Raw genomic sequence first — 18,030 nt, forward strand, 5'->3', positions numbered from 1 at the left:
TCGATAATAAACGTTAGTTTTGCACATTCCTCTTTAAGTGGTTCACACGTAGGTAGTTACAGATCAGTACAAATAACAATTAAAAGTATGCATTAATGCCTTCAGGAAAGGAAAAAGTGCTCATATAAATATGTAATGATGAAACAAAGTTAACAACCTACTTTGAAATCAATTTTCAATTAATACTCTATATGCTGCAGTCGACGAACTTTGCATTAAATATACTCTACTTATCTTAACGGTCACATATAGCTCGCAAATTATTTTTCTAATTGGAAATCTCTTGAAAAAGACAGGATAATGATTGCATTAAAATTATATTAACAAATTCATTGAAACAGTAATTAGAGATTCAAGCAAACTCGGTTTGGAATTATGTTCAATTAAAATTTCCTTTTTAGATAAACAAACAGTAAAGTGATATTTCGCTCATGTTAAAGTTTTCTTGACTAATGTGCGTCTTAGTGTGGGCGTGGCATTACGCGAGTGCAAAAATGTCGATCGTCACCGATTCAAAAATCAGCAATTACTTTTCTACTAAAAATACATTATTATCTTTAATCAGCTGTTAGGAATATTGCTGAAAATACAGTAATTACTACACACAAAAATTTGAATTTTTGCAGTTACAAGTAACAGATGTGGTAAATATTTATAAATTGCACTTGAAAATGTACCACATTTAATTAGCAATAACCTACGAATAATTTGATCAAATAAAATTCTTACTGTACGCCATCACGTTACTAAGCAAATATTTATTATATAGATTATGTTTAAACCCTAAATCAATTCGCCAAGATAATTTATGGAACATTCTTAAGGATCTTTGAATATACTTGGCAAGAGTTACAACTCTTCTTATCCTCAAAGTTACTCTATATCAATCCTTGGAATAATCTTATTAAATTCAGATTATTTAGAATATTCACTAAGTTTTTGGGAAATACTTGGCTAAAGTTACAACTCTTTTTATGTTCGAAATGGCATACGTGCGAAATTCAGTTTTAATATGTTTGAATGTAGTTTAATAGAGCAGATACCATATGAGCCTAGTAAATACTATCATCCGTTTAACACCATTATCGCACACTTATTCTATTGGTCAAATGACCGTTTGGCAAATTGGGACTTATTTTTGCAATATGTTATAATGGGGTATTGTCATCAGTAGAATCAACCATTAAATTTCCATTAGGGGGCCCTTATAATTTAAAGCTATAGGCAAATTTAAGTGGAAGATCCTGTCCTGCTTTGGATATTTACTTCCTTACCAAATGGTTAGAATTAAAATGTATAAATATTTTTGTTTGCGTTCTACAACAGCAAACATAATTTTTTGGACTCACAACGTTAAGTAAACGAAAATTGCAACAATCAAACTGACGCAAAACGAATATTTCATTCTAAAAAATTTACGTATATATATTATGGTGAAATCTTACGCAAAGGGAGTATTGTAAGTGCAAATTATGTTGCTAATCTTATTACACCTATGATAAAGCAAATCCTGAGCGTTAGATTCGCGCCAAAATTTCTGTTTAGAACCTTGGCCCTGATACGTATAGAATGATCTTCATAAGATGGTCCACTACCTTATTGCAAAAGCCGTAAATTTCAGAAAAAAAAAATTAATATAAAAATTATTCAGTTCTTTATGAATTTTTATTCTTTTATATTTTAGAAAGTACTGGGTGGTTCAGGAAACCGTGGCGTGCCAAAAATACATTTATTTAAATGGAATACGCCAAAGGTATTTTGTTAAGGATATTAATTGTGCTTATAACTATAAATATTTATTTGTTATTACAAAATATTAATTTTTTCTGCAGGTTTTCAGTTAATCAAATTTATAATAAAAATCCAAGAAAAAATAAACTTTTTAAAATTCTCAATAAATTCAAATAGTATTAATTTTAATATTAATAGTTTTATAACTTACGTGGTTAAAAATCAGGGCTTGTTTTACAAGAATATATTTTTGTTTCACAAGAAATTTTATAAATTTTATAAAAAAATATCCATCAGAGAGTGTCTCGATTTTCTTTAATAGAACTCCCTGTATTTTTTGAAAATTAATTCTTTTAATTCCCTTTCAAATTTTATTTAAATAGTTAATTAGTAATTTTAATATTTTTATTTAATTAAATTCACATAAATAAATTAAATAAAAATTCATGAAAAACTAAATAAGTTTTATAATCAAAAATTTTTCTAAACCTTACAGCTTTTGAGATAAGGTAGTGGATTATTGTACGTGGGCCATCATGTACGTATAATGCAAACTATTACAAGTAAGTTGAGTAACTCGTCGTATTCCAATATTCACGAAAAGTCTAGCTTTATACAATGCATGCTCTTCGTTTATTGATTTCGCGAAATTTAAATCATTATCCTTGTTATAAAATGCAGGAAAATCTATATTTTGCTTTCATGTCACTCGCTTATTTAGGTAAAAAATTATCGTTAAATTCAATCTACCTTCTGATAGAAAAATATTTCATTTTGTTGACTCAGGACAATGGAATATACATATACATGGTGCTTCATAAACATACCGAGAAACTTTCAGGGAATATAGAGAGGTTATTAACACAAATAGTTAGATCGAATAAAATTAGGTACGAAATTGCTTCATTTCCAAGCTATAGAATATTTTATTTTTTATTTTCTTATTTTCTTTTATAATTCAAAAACAGTTTGAGGTAAGGACATGAAATTAGGCGCACGCTATGGTGGGATAAATGTGCATGTTCTGGAGTAGGCAGATTATTTTCACCTTTAACAGCAGCATTCATGCGTCCATCCAACGTTTCTGTATGTGTAAATGGCTCAGAGTTTAACGAAACTATACTTTGGAAGATGAGTATTACTTTGTTATGAAGCATATTTCACAAATGTTAACTTATTAACGTTAACTTATTATTACATTAACAGTTTTTCTTGATAAATGAATATTTCAATATCTGGAATGCTTAGAAATGAATGACCGTACGCAAATGGCCAGATGTCGGGAGAACATTTTCAACACAAATTTTGACAATGATACTTAAACAGGTATTGTAATTAAAATATAAGATTCTAAAAATGAAATAAACTTAATTCAATGATTTAAATGATCACACCATGTGTACTACATATATAATTGTGGTTCGTGGTGTAATTTTCAAAAATAATAGTAATTCTTTTTAATCATGAATTTTTGGGAAATTAGATCCTATTAAGAATACAATTAATTAATTGATAGAAAGTCATTCTCCTTAATTTGTGATACCGTCAAATGGTTCTACGTGCATTTGCACACACCTCTAGCCCTAAATAGTGACTCAAGATATTCTTTATAATCCATACACTTCACAAATCACTAATAAAACTTATGCTTTAATATGTGCACATATGAATAAATTTTCAGATAATGTTCCTCTTTGATCTTTAAATTAATGCAAACCTGAACGTTTGCCTACACGACGAATTATAACACAAACCCAACATCGAACAGAGCACTAATTTGTACGGGGCGGAATATACCTTTACAAACCCTACAGGTTATTGCTTCTTCTAAATCAGTATTTTATTCGACATTCGATTTAGTGTATTCGTCGTTACGCAGTTAAATATTTAGGTCTGTATGAAGCTTATTAAGGCGTTATGCGGAAATAAATACAAATGGGAAAAAAATTGAGATAATAATATTGATGGCTATGTAATTTCCCCAAGGTTAGAGGAAAATACATATACGTAGATGATTTAATGCTGGATTGAATTACTGTCTGTATTTCTAAGGGATTAAAATTGATTTATTTAGTGTTGTAATACATTGGGCCAAACAAAAAAAATTTGGCTTTTATTGATTGAATACTTATCGTGAATAATTATACGCAACATTTTCTTAATACATTTTTCTATAATTGAGAAATTTGAAATTATTTTCACTTCGTTTGGAACGCCAAAATCCAACTTTTTCATTTAGGGAGCATCGCATGGGAACTTTTCATGCAAATTATTAGATTTTTTCAATCAACTATTCTCTAGGGTTGATTTATTACCTATAGAAATCCCAAATGTTCCATTTTTTTTGGAATCTAGGGGATATCAAAGCATATTTTTTTATTTTATAAATTGGGAATAAATTTCAGTTTTTGATATGATAAATTCATTTAAAATATCTGTTTCAAACTAATTGTTAAGTTGATTTCTAACCAAGACATAACAAATCAACTTAACTTTTTTATCGATGCCGACAACTTCTATATTTTTACAAATTCTGATACTCCCAATTTTTCTATATCAAAAAGGTATTTTGCAAACATAAAGTTGTATCTCTCTCCAAGTTTTTGAGATATCATCAATTATGTTTTTTGAGGCACCTCCAAGTATATACATATATAATTCATGAGTTCATCGTGGGTTTGCATTACCCGATAAGCATGAAAAAAATATATATTTTTTACACGTGTAACATATTTTACATTTTGACTGACTTTCGCAATATCGATAATTAATCATAATTATGTTACTGAACAGGTTGTTTTAATAGTGTGATAACTAAATTGTCTTATACTTCCAAGATTGCTACGACGCAACGCATTTACCAATAATGCTATGAGAAATATAGTTTGTTCTAATGTGTAAATAAATTTTAGAAGATTTCATTATACTGTTAGGTATTTGAAACTTGTCCCTAACAATAGACAATAAAACGGCAATAAAGAAAAATCAAAAATCACTTGTACTTCCTACAAAAGGAACTAGGGAGCCGCATTTCAGCTTCTTGACAAACAATTTACCACTAATTTTGGCAAATGTTTCTTTAGTTTTAAGAATTTTTTTTTCTTTTTAACTTAATACAAGAGAGTACTAGTGCGTATTTCCCACACACATAAGGGATTTCTCGGCATTTTTGTTTCACATCAGTGGATTGGTCGTGGATAGTGAACATTTGTGGTACCACGAAGTCTCGACCTAAATCCATTAGATGTCTTTTAGAATTTTATGAAGGCATTAGTGTCGAAAATTTTTACTTGAACTAACTTGAACTAATAGCGGATATTAGTGGACTATAATTTTTTACGCTAACCTAATCTAAAGAAAAATTTTATAATTTTCACATTTTACATGTTAGACGGGGTGTGTAATATTTATGTAAATGTAATATAAACAAATGGTTGAATATGCACGGAATGACTTAATAGAAAAAATCTTGAAAATTGTTAGAAACCTAAGTTTTTTTTGCAGACTACTCTTTTGATGTAGAAAATTACTTTGACACCCCGTAGAACGATTCAGTTAAATTTGTCTTATATGAGACAAATTTAACTCGCTCTATTTTTCATTTGCTAAAATGCCATATTAATTTGTACAAATATTTTTGGGACACCCTAAATATTTAAATACTTGGGAAATTATTTTCGCTATGTTTGGGCTCTGAAAACTCTGTTTTGTTTGCGCATCAATCTCTATTGCTTTTAGAGTAATTTGAGAAAGCTTTTTAATGCTTTCCAATGGATTTTTTTCCATAATTCATATAGAACACTGTACGGTATGCCCTTTTAACGATATTGCTACTCACCAAGGTAAATTTGTTGATGTTGACAATTTGAGCTTACTCTATGTATTTGCATATAGAAGACTTTTTCCGGTAAATTACCGGTATCGTAACATTGGACAATTTTATCTTTTACATTTTACATAGTTTAAACTAATTTATTCGTTATATATATTTTTTTATTGTGACAATAATGGTTCTACATCTCCAGACTTCTATGGTATTTTTCTGCTAAATTGAAATTGACACAAAGAATACCATTCGTATATACAGGGTTATTGGGAATTCGACGTGTTACTTTAAGGATGTGATGGGGCATGAGATAAAGCGTAAATTGAACAAATATATACATATTTCAACATTCACTCGATTTTGAATTATTTTAATTTTTTATACGAAATCTTAATGATTTCAGAGTGATTTTTCAAGAAATTCTTTTTGGATTTTTTTACTTCCGCTATTCAATTACTTGTTTAACATTAGAATCTTCTGTATGGAGTGAAATATATCTGGAAACATTCATATTATGTGAACATTTAGTTATCACTTAAATTGAAGTTAAATTGTTCATCTAATGAATTTCGGCTATTTTTTTTTTAAACCTCGAACGATTTGTTGAACGTGTAATACCTTATTGGATAGCTATCGAAATGAGGAAGTTTTTAGAGTAATTTTTACGCATGTTCTCTTGAACATTTTGTGAAAATTGCTCAGAAGCATTTGGGGCAGCCGATCTTCAAAAATTATTTTATGAAAGTTTTGCTTCCAAATCTTCACATAATGTAAATGTTTTCGGGCATACTTAATTCATATAGAAGATTCTAATGTTAAACAAATGATTGAGTAGTGCAAGTAAAAAAATTCAAAAAGGATTTCTTGAAAAATCATTCTGAAATTATTGAGACACCAAAAAAAAAATGAAGTAACTCAACAGTTACTAAGTTTTGGAATATACATATATGGGTTCAACTTTACTCCTTACCTCATGTCCTATCACCTCTTTAAAGGAATGCGTCGAATTACCAGTAATTGTATATATAATTATATATTACAATAGACTATATGTATGTACTATTAATATGTTAGTAATACATATATATTCCATGGTATTGCACAAATAAATCACTTGCTTGTTCAATAGTCAGTAATTAAATTTGGGCCAAAAACCTCACTAATGGACGCCTGGCAGCTTTTTTAGAACAAATATCATAAATTCGTTAGTCATAGGAGTCACAAGTCAGGAGAGTTGTCTCATATTCCCTGAAAAAAAAAAAACGGGGCTACGTGATCACCTAACTTGTCGCAACAGGTCTTTGTACCTAATTTTTCGTTAATTTTATTATTAGATTCACGTCTGTGTGTTTACGTTTAGATCGAACTCTATTATACGTTTAGTTGCTTTCTATGTTGTTTAAAAATAGTACAATAGGCAAACTGTAGAAATAGTATGAGAATAACATTTATTGTAAAGGATGTCCTGCTTAGAAAAATGAGTAATATGAATTATATGTAGTTAATAGTACCGAAAATTCGATAATAGAGTAAATGAAATGCCAGGTTTGTTATTACTATCTTTAAATTTGTAAAGCATTTTTTTAAAGACAATTTTGAGGTATGCATTAGTTTTGTGAAGGCATTGAACTTGGATATAGAATTCTGCAGACCAGTCTTCTTCGAAAAAAATCTTGGTAGTACCGTTACGCCCAACAGACAAGCAAACTGTACGCTCCCCATGTTAATGGTGTGGCATCATGAGAAGGCCATTTACGGCAGGGCCAGCACAGGTAAAAGTTACAAAATTTTTACCTGCACTTTATAGATACCGAAAATGAAATTGTTGCTTTCCACAATAAATCAAACAATCATATTTGTTCTAGATAGTGGAAATTACCAAGATTATATTAGCGACATGTGAAAATGACGCGCGATGAATTTTTCTATGAATACGATTAGAGTTGATTTCCTTTGATAATTACAACTGTAGCGACGTTCCATTACTGACCTGGGCATAAACTTCCTAAATACTTTAATGGTTTAATCTCTTAATTATTAAACAATACAATTAATCTAGCACAGGATCTGTTACGTCTCAGGTGTAATTACCTAGACCTTAATTTCACAATAAATTAAGTCCTACCTACGTGCAGAAGCAGAAAAACTTATTTACACTGAAGATGCGTAATTGTCGGTTCCATCCGTTTATGATTCTGCCTTTTAGAAAAAATGCAAGGTTTTGCAATTTGTCCTATTAAATTTATTTGCATAGAGCTTTCACATCATAAGACTACGTCAATGCACACAAGAAGGCATAAAGTGCGGTTTTTAAATGGAAGTTCAATCACAGGCAAATGCCTCATTAGAAATTGTGATTTCCAAATGATGGGTTTTTAGGGGAAACTGAAATTGATTGAATCAGCTTAGTTCTTCCGAAGAACAAGACGTCAACAGAATTTTTGCAAAAAAAAATTCACGGTCCTTAACGGTTTACAATTATTCATATTTCCTTTGTAAAATACATCAGAAATACGTCAGCATGTAGGCAAAAATGAAAGATTTTACTTCCTATTACGATAATGGTATGGTAGTAATATGGTATTTTCCGCATTCTAAAATATAGATAACTTCTCCTAATAAACCTTTACACGGTATCACGTGTCACTAAGTATCTCACCAAAAATTTTCTGAAATTTAACAATTTCAAAGCTAACAAAAAAATCTATGTGAAGTTTGGAAATTTTCTGGAAAATCTCCAAAAACAACACATGACTATCAAAGTTTAATGATCACAACTTAGAAAATATTTTTGATGACGTTAAGAACTTATATCTGACTACTATACGTAGGGACCACGTGAATATTCGTTATTATGCGTATTCGAATTTTAAGTGAACTGCTGAGGTTGCATTTAATGTTTAGTAAGGATGAGTACTGTCGATACCTGAGTACTATATGAAATTTAATGAAGTAGAATTTTGAATAACAATCTTTTGAGCCTTGACACTACTTAAAATTAGAAGTACCGGATATACTCGGACCCTGATGAATAAAAAAAATTCTACTCTAAAAAAATTTTACACTTCACAAATACATGAACAAGTTTGGAAAATTGCCAAACTTACCTTGAGTGCTGTAAGACCAGACACGCGCGTCCCGTCTTTTGTAATAAGTATAAAATAAATAAAAAAGTTTAAATGATAGAAACTATTTTGAAAATTGATGGGTTCAAAATACATTCGGGTGCGCTAATGAGTTAATGCATATACAGTGCCACAAGAAGTTTCTGTAGTTTTTGAGACACACATTTTAATTTGGTAAAAGTAGGGACGTACAAATTCTAATTTTCAAGAAAGAAACAGTCAATAAAAAAAATGAGATATAATTGCAAAATTGCTGGATTTTAAATAAATGAACCTATAATTTGACGTATGCTGAGGGCTCTAAAGGTTCTCTATAATTTGAAAAATTATATTTTAAATTTGGGGAAAGTAGAGACATACTGTATGTAATTTTGTATGAATTAAGCGGCTAAAAAAAGCAGAAACGGAGGAAATATTTATATTATTTATTGATTTTAAATTATTATGATGCATTAATGATTTAATGTAACTTAAGCGAAATAAGGGCTCTCTCTAATTGGAAAACATGCATTTAATTCGATAAAAACAAGGACGTATGATTAAGATGCAACATAACATAGATCAATGATATATGTAGATATTGTATCTTAAGTGCTATACGGGTTCTCTTGATATTAATAAACATGCATTTGAAACCATTAAAGAGCGGGGTGCACAGTGTACAAGTTTCAAGTAGAAATTAGTAATAACAAAAATTTTAATAGGAAATGTTCGAAACATTGCTGGATCTTAAAAGGCTAATAATTTAGTGTATGCTGAGGGCTGTAAAAGTTTTCTATAAATTGCATATTTTGGACTTAAGTTCAGTAGAGCAATAGAGCATCGGACGTCATTTTGAGGTGATAACTAGGACCAAAAGAACAGACAGGAGAATCAATGTTTAAAAGTGGCTAAATCTGCTACAAGAGAACACAAACTTTTTCATATACCCATTTAATCGAATTTTTCCAAGAAGCAAATTGCGTAAATTTCTTATATGTTCCTATGTTCTACTATTTCAGAATTCCTAATCCTATTTAAAAAATACTGCAAATTGAAACATCTGCTCAACATGACGATAATTAGAGAGATTTGATTATTAATAAAACTTGAAAATCACACCACCTTTAAAGCATTTAATAAAAATTCAATTTAAATTAACAACACAGAAAATTTGTGTAAGGCATATGTTAAGTACCACACACTTCAGATCAGAAACAACATGAAATATATCGATAGGAGTACCCATTCCTATGGTGACTGAGTAGCTAAGTAGGGGCAGACCAATATAAAACAGGCACTTAAAATCCAACATTAGGTTCAGGTTGTTCCGTATCTTATCAAACGGTTACGAGCATAGAAAGCTTCGCTCTTTCCCGACTGAAGGTCTGTGATCTCGATCATACGTTTATGATATTTCAGAATTGTTAGTGATAAAAATGTGCGTAGGAAGAGTGCCTAGTGGTGAAAAGGAGGTCCATTATCCGATAAGTGTAAATCTGCAAAATGGCCCACCTGTCGATGTTTATACCGAAGAGAAAGAAAATCTTGAAATAATGCATCAGAAGATTGACTTTGAGTACTCTCAGGATATATTGGCTGTGACTACTATATGGACCAAAGAGATCATTTTTTCTATAAATGACTACATTAAAACACTCAGTGATACTAAAGCTTATAGGTAAGCAATTATCTTATTAATTATATAATAGCATTAACTTTTGCGACTACTGCGGTAATACTTTAAATAAAAAGGTCATGCACAAGCGTAACTGTGCAGAAGCAAAATGTATTAATTGAATCACTATCGATAAGAGGAGTCTCAATTGACGTCAATGTGTTTTATAATTTTTTTGCTACTTTACTTAGAGCTCACACCTGATAAAATAAAAACTTAATGACCCAGTAGACACGCGTTGTAAGATAACAATGAACTTACCTGACTAAAAGCACGTTTCACATTTATGATTATAAAACTGAGTTAAACATATTTTTTTTATTGTTGTAGAATATTATATTACACTACTCAACCCGCACATGTAGTGACATCCCTGGCAGTACTGCTTGTAGCATTTCTGTGTAGAAGTAAATCAGCGGTTGCCACCCTGTCTCCTGTATGGACCCTTTTGTATTTGGGATCTTTCAGCGCCCACTTTGGAGCCCAGATCTGGATGACTTTCGTTTCTGGATTGTCGCTCTACTTCACCATGCCCAGGCACACGTTTGGAACCGTGCAGAAAGTACTTTTCCCTAGGTACTTTCTGTTAAATGCTTTCTTCAGCCTCATCACTTTGGCCATATTCTTTCGAGTAAAGAATAACGAACTACGGACCACAGAAATTGGCATTCAGGTCAGTTTTTTGCAAATAAAAAAAATTGCCATTATGCCAAATCAATTTGTAAAAACTTTATATAACATATGAAACTATAAGTCATTTTTTTGTTACAGGCGGCAGCAATGAGTCTTTGCTTCCTCACTGAACTAGTCATTTTCCTCTACTTTACACCTCCATTGCTTTCCCTTATATCCCGTAAAACCGCTATAGAGAAGGAAGCAGGAGTTGGACTTGAAGTGGGAAAATTTGAGCCTGGAAAGCTAAAGAGCTGCCCTCATTATATGAAGATACACAAGGACTTCAGAAAGGCGCATATGAAAATTGCTATGGGAAATATTTTTACCATGGCGTGTACGACGTTACATTTATATTACTTGGCGAGTAAATTGTGCATGCTAAGTCTGTAAATATGACTTACTACTTATTTATTTATTTATTTATTTATAAGTTTTTCCAATCGAAATATTAGGGTAACAAATTATTTATTGTTTATTTTATGTAGGTATGTGTGTTTAGGTTGAAATTGCAAATCAGTATTACTTGTACGTTGTACGAACTGTGATGTTCCTTTTTTTTATTAAAGACATTTAAACATTAAGGTTACATTAACACAGAAAATTGAATTTTTGATATAGGTACAACAAACATCGTATTTAGGAAAGTGCAAGATAAAATTGCACTGTTTCTACCATTTTCAGCAGTTCTTAATTGATCAACGAATTATGCAAGCAAGCAATTTGTTAATCACATACAATGCTGTTAGAGCAACAATGCATGATATAATTTCTAAATGGCCGCATTAGCACCACAGAAAAATTTCCATTTTTCATATGGTTATGAGTTTAAGGTGGTAATAAGCAGGCGTGAGCAAAATTTAATATTAAAGAACAGATACGGTGGACGATGCAAAAAATTGACTATTAAGTTTCCGTTAGAACTTCCTGACTGAATATTGAATCAAAAAAGTTTCAAGTATATAAATATATATGTGTTGGGTCTGACAAAATTATGTTAAATTGTTCAACTTAAGCAGCATTTAATAAGTAAATTATTAAATTACGTAAGTATCTTAATAACATTATAAATGCAAATGGGGACAACAATACAAATTTTTATCCTGACAATTCGATGAATTACCACTACTGTAAAGTGTTTTTTTTGCCATATTATAATTAATTAGGTGTGCAAATATCAAAACTAAATGAAAATATTCTGATAGAATGGAGAATAACAACTTTCCAAATTCTTTTTAGGCATTTCGTGCAATTTCAGAGAAAGGAACAAATATTTCAAAGTCAGATATTCAGATTTAAAAAAAAAGGTAAAGAAAAGGTTGTTATTTTTCTAATGAATTGTGTTATTTATTTTTCATCAAATACAAATAATAAATGTTAAGATGAGTTTAATACAGCCAGTAAGTACTCTGTATTTTCCGTATGTGCGATTCCAATACAGTATTGACTTAATGTGTGCGATAAAAGTGGCCAAAACGTGTTTTGTCCATTAGAAGTATATTAAATGCAATTAGGAGCAATGGTGCATAATTTTATCCTTAATTGGATGTATTATAATTATGACTTTACGAAATTATTCCGTTTTCCGTACAACTACTTTTGACCCTAACAAGAAGAGAGTATCAGTCAAATATAATAATTAGTCAGACGGGTGAAACAGTTAAGCAAAGAAATATTACAATGAAAGACGGAAATTGAATGTAAAGATTCATGAATAATTTCCTGACAGAATGACGAATGCCATTGTCCCTTTTGACCTACAACTGAGAGCATTGTAACATATCTAAGAGAAGATATAGGATATCTATGATAAAAGCTAGCAACATTATACTAAATTTTGAGCCCGAACAACATTTGATCTCTTAATTGATTACGTAAGTAGATAACTTTTTTTTTATTACATTAAACACAATAAGCAACATGCATAATATTCTAGTATTCATAGTTTCTATATTTTTTTTTATCTGACAAGAAAATACAATAAACATGATAATGTGGTGTATAAAATCTTGAATATCTAAAGATACAACATATAATACAATTAATTAAATGTAAAGATTCATTTCAAATTTCATGAAAAAAAGGTGAGTGAAAAATTCAATCACTGTTGAAATCTACTTAATAGTAACTGCTTATTTTTATTATTACAAGAAAAATCGGAAAGTGAATATACAGATCTTCCAAAATCGCCCCTTTCCTATAAAGGGGTCGTTTCAAGTTTTTAAAGCTCATATTGTTCTTTATATTTGAAAAAATTTAAATATTATTTTGAGCAGAAGTAATATTATATTATTTCTGTTCTTACATAAATATGTCTAAAATTGAAAACGTCTACCCTCAAAAAAATAGAGGCAAGACTTTTCTAGTTTCCCAAGAAAGATGCACATGTTTTCAGTTTCTTCTCAACCAAACTTGAAAAAAACTATTGTATGTACCGATATGCATGTACCAATTAAAATTAGATTATATCAATTGTTTTATTTGCATTTGAATTGGCGCCCAATTCCTTATAGTCACAGTAATGCATTTATTTTACGGATCTTGCAGAATTTTATTTTGTAATATAAGCAACGTTCCTCTTACAACTTAGCAACAAGATCGGTTTATTATACATATCATACATTACAAGTTAATTACGATAGTAAATAAAAAAACTATGCCAAACATTTTCTTGTAGAACCATTCTTGAATATATTGCTATTAATTAAGTGGTTCTGCATTTGTCCTGCATAACACTGCTAGTGAGTTCCTTGATTACGGGCAAGGTTTATTTGGCAAGTAAAAGTGAAGGGATTTCTCCTTACATGTTACTGTTTATGGACTTATTGCCTGATAGATTATTAACATGAAGGTATAAAACGAGTATAATTATCGCGATGGCCAGTCAAAGTTGTCCTTGACCCAAAGCCAGCACAATGTTTTTTTATCCAAATTTTGTGCCCAACTCGATTTTATACAATAAACCATAAAAGCCAAATCACCGCTGTAGAATTTTTTTCAAACAATCTCTCATAAATACATAAATGGTAAAAAAACTTTTTGTTACTACATGGCGAGGTGATTCGGAAAAAAGGAGGCAATAAGGATTTGTTAGTGAATATCTCGTCCTTCTATCTAGGCAAGTATTTAGCTTGGTGACTCGACACTTATAATATATACAAGGTAAACGATATAATTTTTCTCGTACTGCAAAACGCCAATTGTTATTCAGTGAAATTAGTGAACTGTGACTACTTGGTTCCTACGTCCGAGCTGTTCCAGTGAATAATATTAATCCATCTAGTAACACGTTGAGCTAAAAACTCGAAAAAGTATAAAAGCATGTGGTCAATGAGTGATTTTTCTTACTTATCAGCCGAACATTACTCTAGCAGGAGCCTGGTAAAAAATTAATGGTTACATATTTTACCAAAATTGTCAGCGGAAATGATTCTTATTATTATTCTTATTGGAGCCTACACTTATTAGTTTCCTACACTGAAGGTGGGAGTGCCTTTGATTGCAATCACTTTAATAATATAATACTCCCAGTGGTCCATAGATGCATTTTAGTAAGTAACACGATACCCTAATTTACTGGTAACATTTTTCGTACAAGCTCAGGTATGTAGTGATTTTTATTTACAAAGGAACAACATTTAAAAGACATTTGCTTAAACACTGAAACAGATTGAATTGATGCGCCCGTTTATGGGGTTTCATGCATCAAACACATTTTTTAATTATTGTAAATCTTTATAATTTGTCGCTAATTTTTTATCTTTTAAATTCTTATCACCTAGCATGCATAAATCTATAACTACGTATGTTAAAAAAATAGTTAAGAAACAATACTTCAAGGTATAATATAAAAGTATTGTTCTCGTTCGGCTGTAACTAAGCCTGGCAATTGTGCAAGGTTAAGAACAAGATTTTTTTAAACTAAATAACGTTTTCCTTATATATCGTTCACTCATGAAAGTAGACTACTCAGACGAATAAAAAAACATGAACATTTTCTATCTTTTGTTGAAAGGTGAAGGTCGCTTAAGAAACTCTTGTTTTAGAATACACCTGCTACCCGTAATCAGCAGATACATTAACTGATTACCTTTTCTTTCCACGTTCAGATGGATTGACCTTTTACTTTACTTCCAGTTCTGCGGAAAAGTGCGGTCAGTGACGACTTTGAAACTTATTTCATGCCGAAAATGTACAATTATTAACTGTGCAATATATGCATTTAGGATCATTTAATTAAAAGTTGTTAGTGGAAAAAATTTACGTGTTTCTGTGTGTTTTAAAAATATAATATTTAAGTAACAAATTAAATTTGTTATTTTAGAATCATGATTAGACTGATAACCTTAGCAGTATTATTCCTAAGCACTGCAGCTGACCCAAGATCACCTAAAATATACAATGCTCTAATAACATCCAATAAAAATCTATCCCCTAGTCATGCACAGCCTGTGTATGAACCAGTAATTAGGACCACATCATTAGGATATGCTTTTCCTTCTTGGTTTTATCACACCTCATTTGTACAGGGTGTTCCAACTTCTTATGTAAGTACTTTTGCTACTTAATATCAATAAATTTTATATCTTTAATTTTTAACTCAGATTCATCCAGACTATTCTGGATTGAGGAAAATAGAACCCTTAATAGAATCTGATCGTCAAGTGCCACAAAATAACTCACCGCAGCCTGGGTCTCTGGCCGCAGTAAGTTCTTGAATTTTACAAATATAACACCTTAGCCAGCCAAAATATTTATAGCAAGACACCAGTCTTCCTAACGATCCAAACATCAACCCTCATCGAGAGCCCTCTGATATAGGCCTATTACCATCAACAGGAGAATTCCTCAATCATAACAACCTTTATGCTTTAAATTTTGGGAAATATTTACCAAAAGAGGAAGAAGAAACTGATCCAAAAAAAGTGATAGCAAATCTTAAAAAAAATTCTGATATCCCTGATGTCCCTCCACCTCCATTGCCATTCCGGGTTCCGAAAAAGGAAAAACAGTAAGAGGCTTAAAAATGCTTGGAGAAATGGCTTTATGATATTTTTTATGAAAATTTATAAATTTTCATAGTGCTAAAGACAATTGGTAGTTTGTAGTTATTTCCTTAACATGATTTATGTACTTAATCCTTAATACATTATGTGCATATCATTACAAAGAAATCAATTTTCATATCAAAGTGTATATATATTATTAAGACTCAATCAAAATTTCATGGTTTTTAGGTTCAATATATAGTTCTGACACACTATTCAGGATAATAAAATTGTCACAAGACATATGGGAACATAAATGCTTCTCATATCTTAAATATTAAACATCTTCAGGTATTTTTGATTCTGGAGGCAACTCATTATTGAATTTCTTCACAATCTCAGATAGTGTAATAATTCCTGTAACTCTTAATACCTTATTACGAGATTTATGACCCTAAAAGTAAACATCACATAAATTTCTTAACAATGAAAACACTGAAGTTCTTTAATTACCCTTTCTAAACACACAGCACTCGATTTCAAGCCCAAAAATGAGGCAATGAATTTCACTAACTCTATATTTGCAGAGCCTTCCACAGGAGGAGCATTGATTTGTATGCCTATACCATCATCACTTACATCTAAAAATTGCAATTTCTCTGAGACTATTGGGAAGAGAAAACATATTTTTTATTCTTGTACAGACCTGTAATTGTGTTCTGTTTAGCACCAGGCTTGGCATGTATTTGAATTAATATATTTTTATTTGAGTCTAGTTTTATAGGTCCTTTTGGCTAAAATTGTCACCAGTGAGGATATAACATACAGTTTGGTCTATATTCATGATGCATATATTGGGATCTTAAGAGCTGCAAGAGATGTAGAATTTTATAAGAAAATTATATCAGCTTTAAAAATGACCCTTTATAAAAAATTTTTAAGTTTTAGAAATATTGATTTTCAAACTTTTCAAAATAGTAAATAAAAAAATAAATAGTTAAACAAAATCAAAAGTAATTTTGAAAATAGAAAACTAAGGTGTATGGAATTATTTTAATGTTTAGTGATGACTTATCAAGAAAAGATCTATTGTTACCTGATTCTGAGTTATTCACGGCAAAATTGTAAATACTTAGGGACATCACATGTTCTCTTTTTTTATTTTTTGAAAGGGCTTAAAAATCTTTTTCATTTAAACAGTACTTTCAAAATATTTTAATAATAATAGAGTCAGGAAAACCTACATTGCCAAAATCATTTATTTACCGGTCTCTGTATCTTTTACACTTTTCAAGATCCCAATACATGAATCACTAATTTGGACCATTTGGCACACATAAGAGCTTCAAATTTCAGGCTCAGTTAAGACTATTTGTAACTTTACATCTACTTTATGATATGATTTACAATATGAGAGTACTGTGCCTTGATTTATATCACTCTGTAGAGTGAATTAAAATTGATACAAAACATGGCAAAAAGGAATACTTACTGTATTTGTCTTAGCATTGGAAGATGCAGAGGCTTCTTTATCACATTTACATTTTGATTTTTTCGGCATTTTGTCACTTTTGTATGAATAAAATCTAGTCACTAATATCACATACCATGTCTTTTTAAACATTCAGCATGAAATCAAGCTACTCATAAAGAAATCTTTACAAAAACAATTCAGATTGGCTAGATATAGATGGAAACTTTAAATAAAATTTGTTTTGACTTGTACCTTTAACTAATTGGAAACCTCCTACCTGGATTAAGCATTCCTTGATACCTCCACAGAGAAATTGGGAAATTAATATTGAATGGTACCGAGTTTTGAGGGTTTCTTAAAGGTTTTTGACACAAGTTTCTTTTTAATATTAACTACATTAATAAAAAAAGTTTTAGAATAATGAAATAGTAAAGATTTTTATATTTTATTTTGATTTTGAATAATTTAATTTTATTAAATTTTTAAAGAATGAAATGTGGGGTTTGTGATTACATCAAACGTGTGTTATTATTTTTTTTTATTAGAATTGCATATTT

The 18,030-nt window shown here is 30.3% G+C and overlaps 3 protein-coding genes across 8 annotated transcripts; 2 read left to right on the forward strand and 1 right to left on the reverse strand.

Moving 5' to 3' along the window:
* The first annotated feature begins 9,961 nt into the window (after nt 1-9,961).
* LOC136348560 (transmembrane protein 205) lies at nt 9,962-11,595 on the forward strand. Its single transcript, XM_066299470.1, has 3 exons — nt 9,962-10,342; nt 10,670-11,012; nt 11,111-11,595. Exons 1-3 carry the CDS (start codon nt 10,101-10,103, stop codon nt 11,402-11,404), a joined length of 879 nt encoding a protein of 292 aa, XP_066155567.1. The 5' UTR covers nt 9,962-10,100; the 3' UTR covers nt 11,405-11,595.
* A 144-nt stretch (nt 11,596-11,739) lies between these two features.
* On the forward strand, nt 11,740-16,492 carry LOC136348562 (uncharacterized). 5 transcript variants are annotated; one of them, XM_066299476.1, is made up of 4 exons: nt 11,740-14,129; nt 15,336-15,558; nt 15,616-15,717; nt 15,772-16,492. In XM_066299476.1, exons 2-4 carry the CDS (start codon nt 15,340-15,342, stop codon nt 16,024-16,026), a joined length of 576 nt encoding a protein of 191 aa, XP_066155573.1. In that variant the 5' UTR covers nt 11,740-14,129; nt 15,336-15,339; the 3' UTR covers nt 16,027-16,492. The 5 variants fall into 5 exon arrangements, with proteins under 5 accessions (XP_066155573.1, XP_066155572.1, XP_066155569.1 ...); XM_066299475.1 differs by lacking the exon at nt 11,740-14,129 and adding an exon at nt 14,175-14,614; XM_066299472.1 differs by lacking the exon at nt 11,740-14,129 and adding an exon at nt 14,176-14,562.
* Nucleotides 16,039-18,017, reverse strand: LOC136348564 (UPF0235 protein C15orf40 homolog). 2 transcript variants are annotated; one of them, XM_066299478.1, is made up of 5 exons: nt 17,751-18,017; nt 17,492-17,696; nt 16,706-16,793; nt 16,513-16,640; nt 16,039-16,453 (listed from the first exon to the last, which is right to left on the reverse strand). In XM_066299478.1, the coding sequence occupies exons 2-5, from the start codon at nt 17,621-17,623 to the stop codon at nt 16,337-16,339; spliced, it is 465 nt and encodes a 154-aa protein (XP_066155575.1). In that variant the 5' UTR covers nt 17,624-17,696; nt 17,751-18,017; the 3' UTR covers nt 16,039-16,336. The 2 variants fall into 2 exon arrangements, with proteins under 2 accessions (XP_066155575.1, XP_066155574.1); XM_066299477.1 differs by having other exon boundaries at nt 17,492-18,017.
* Nucleotides 18,018-18,030: the final 13 nt, after the last annotated feature.

This window comes from Euwallacea fornicatus, chromosome 33, assembly GCF_040115645.1.
Source record: "Euwallacea fornicatus isolate EFF26 chromosome 33, ASM4011564v1, whole genome shotgun sequence".
NCBI lineage: Eukaryota > Metazoa > Arthropoda > Insecta > Coleoptera > Curculionidae > Euwallacea > Euwallacea fornicatus.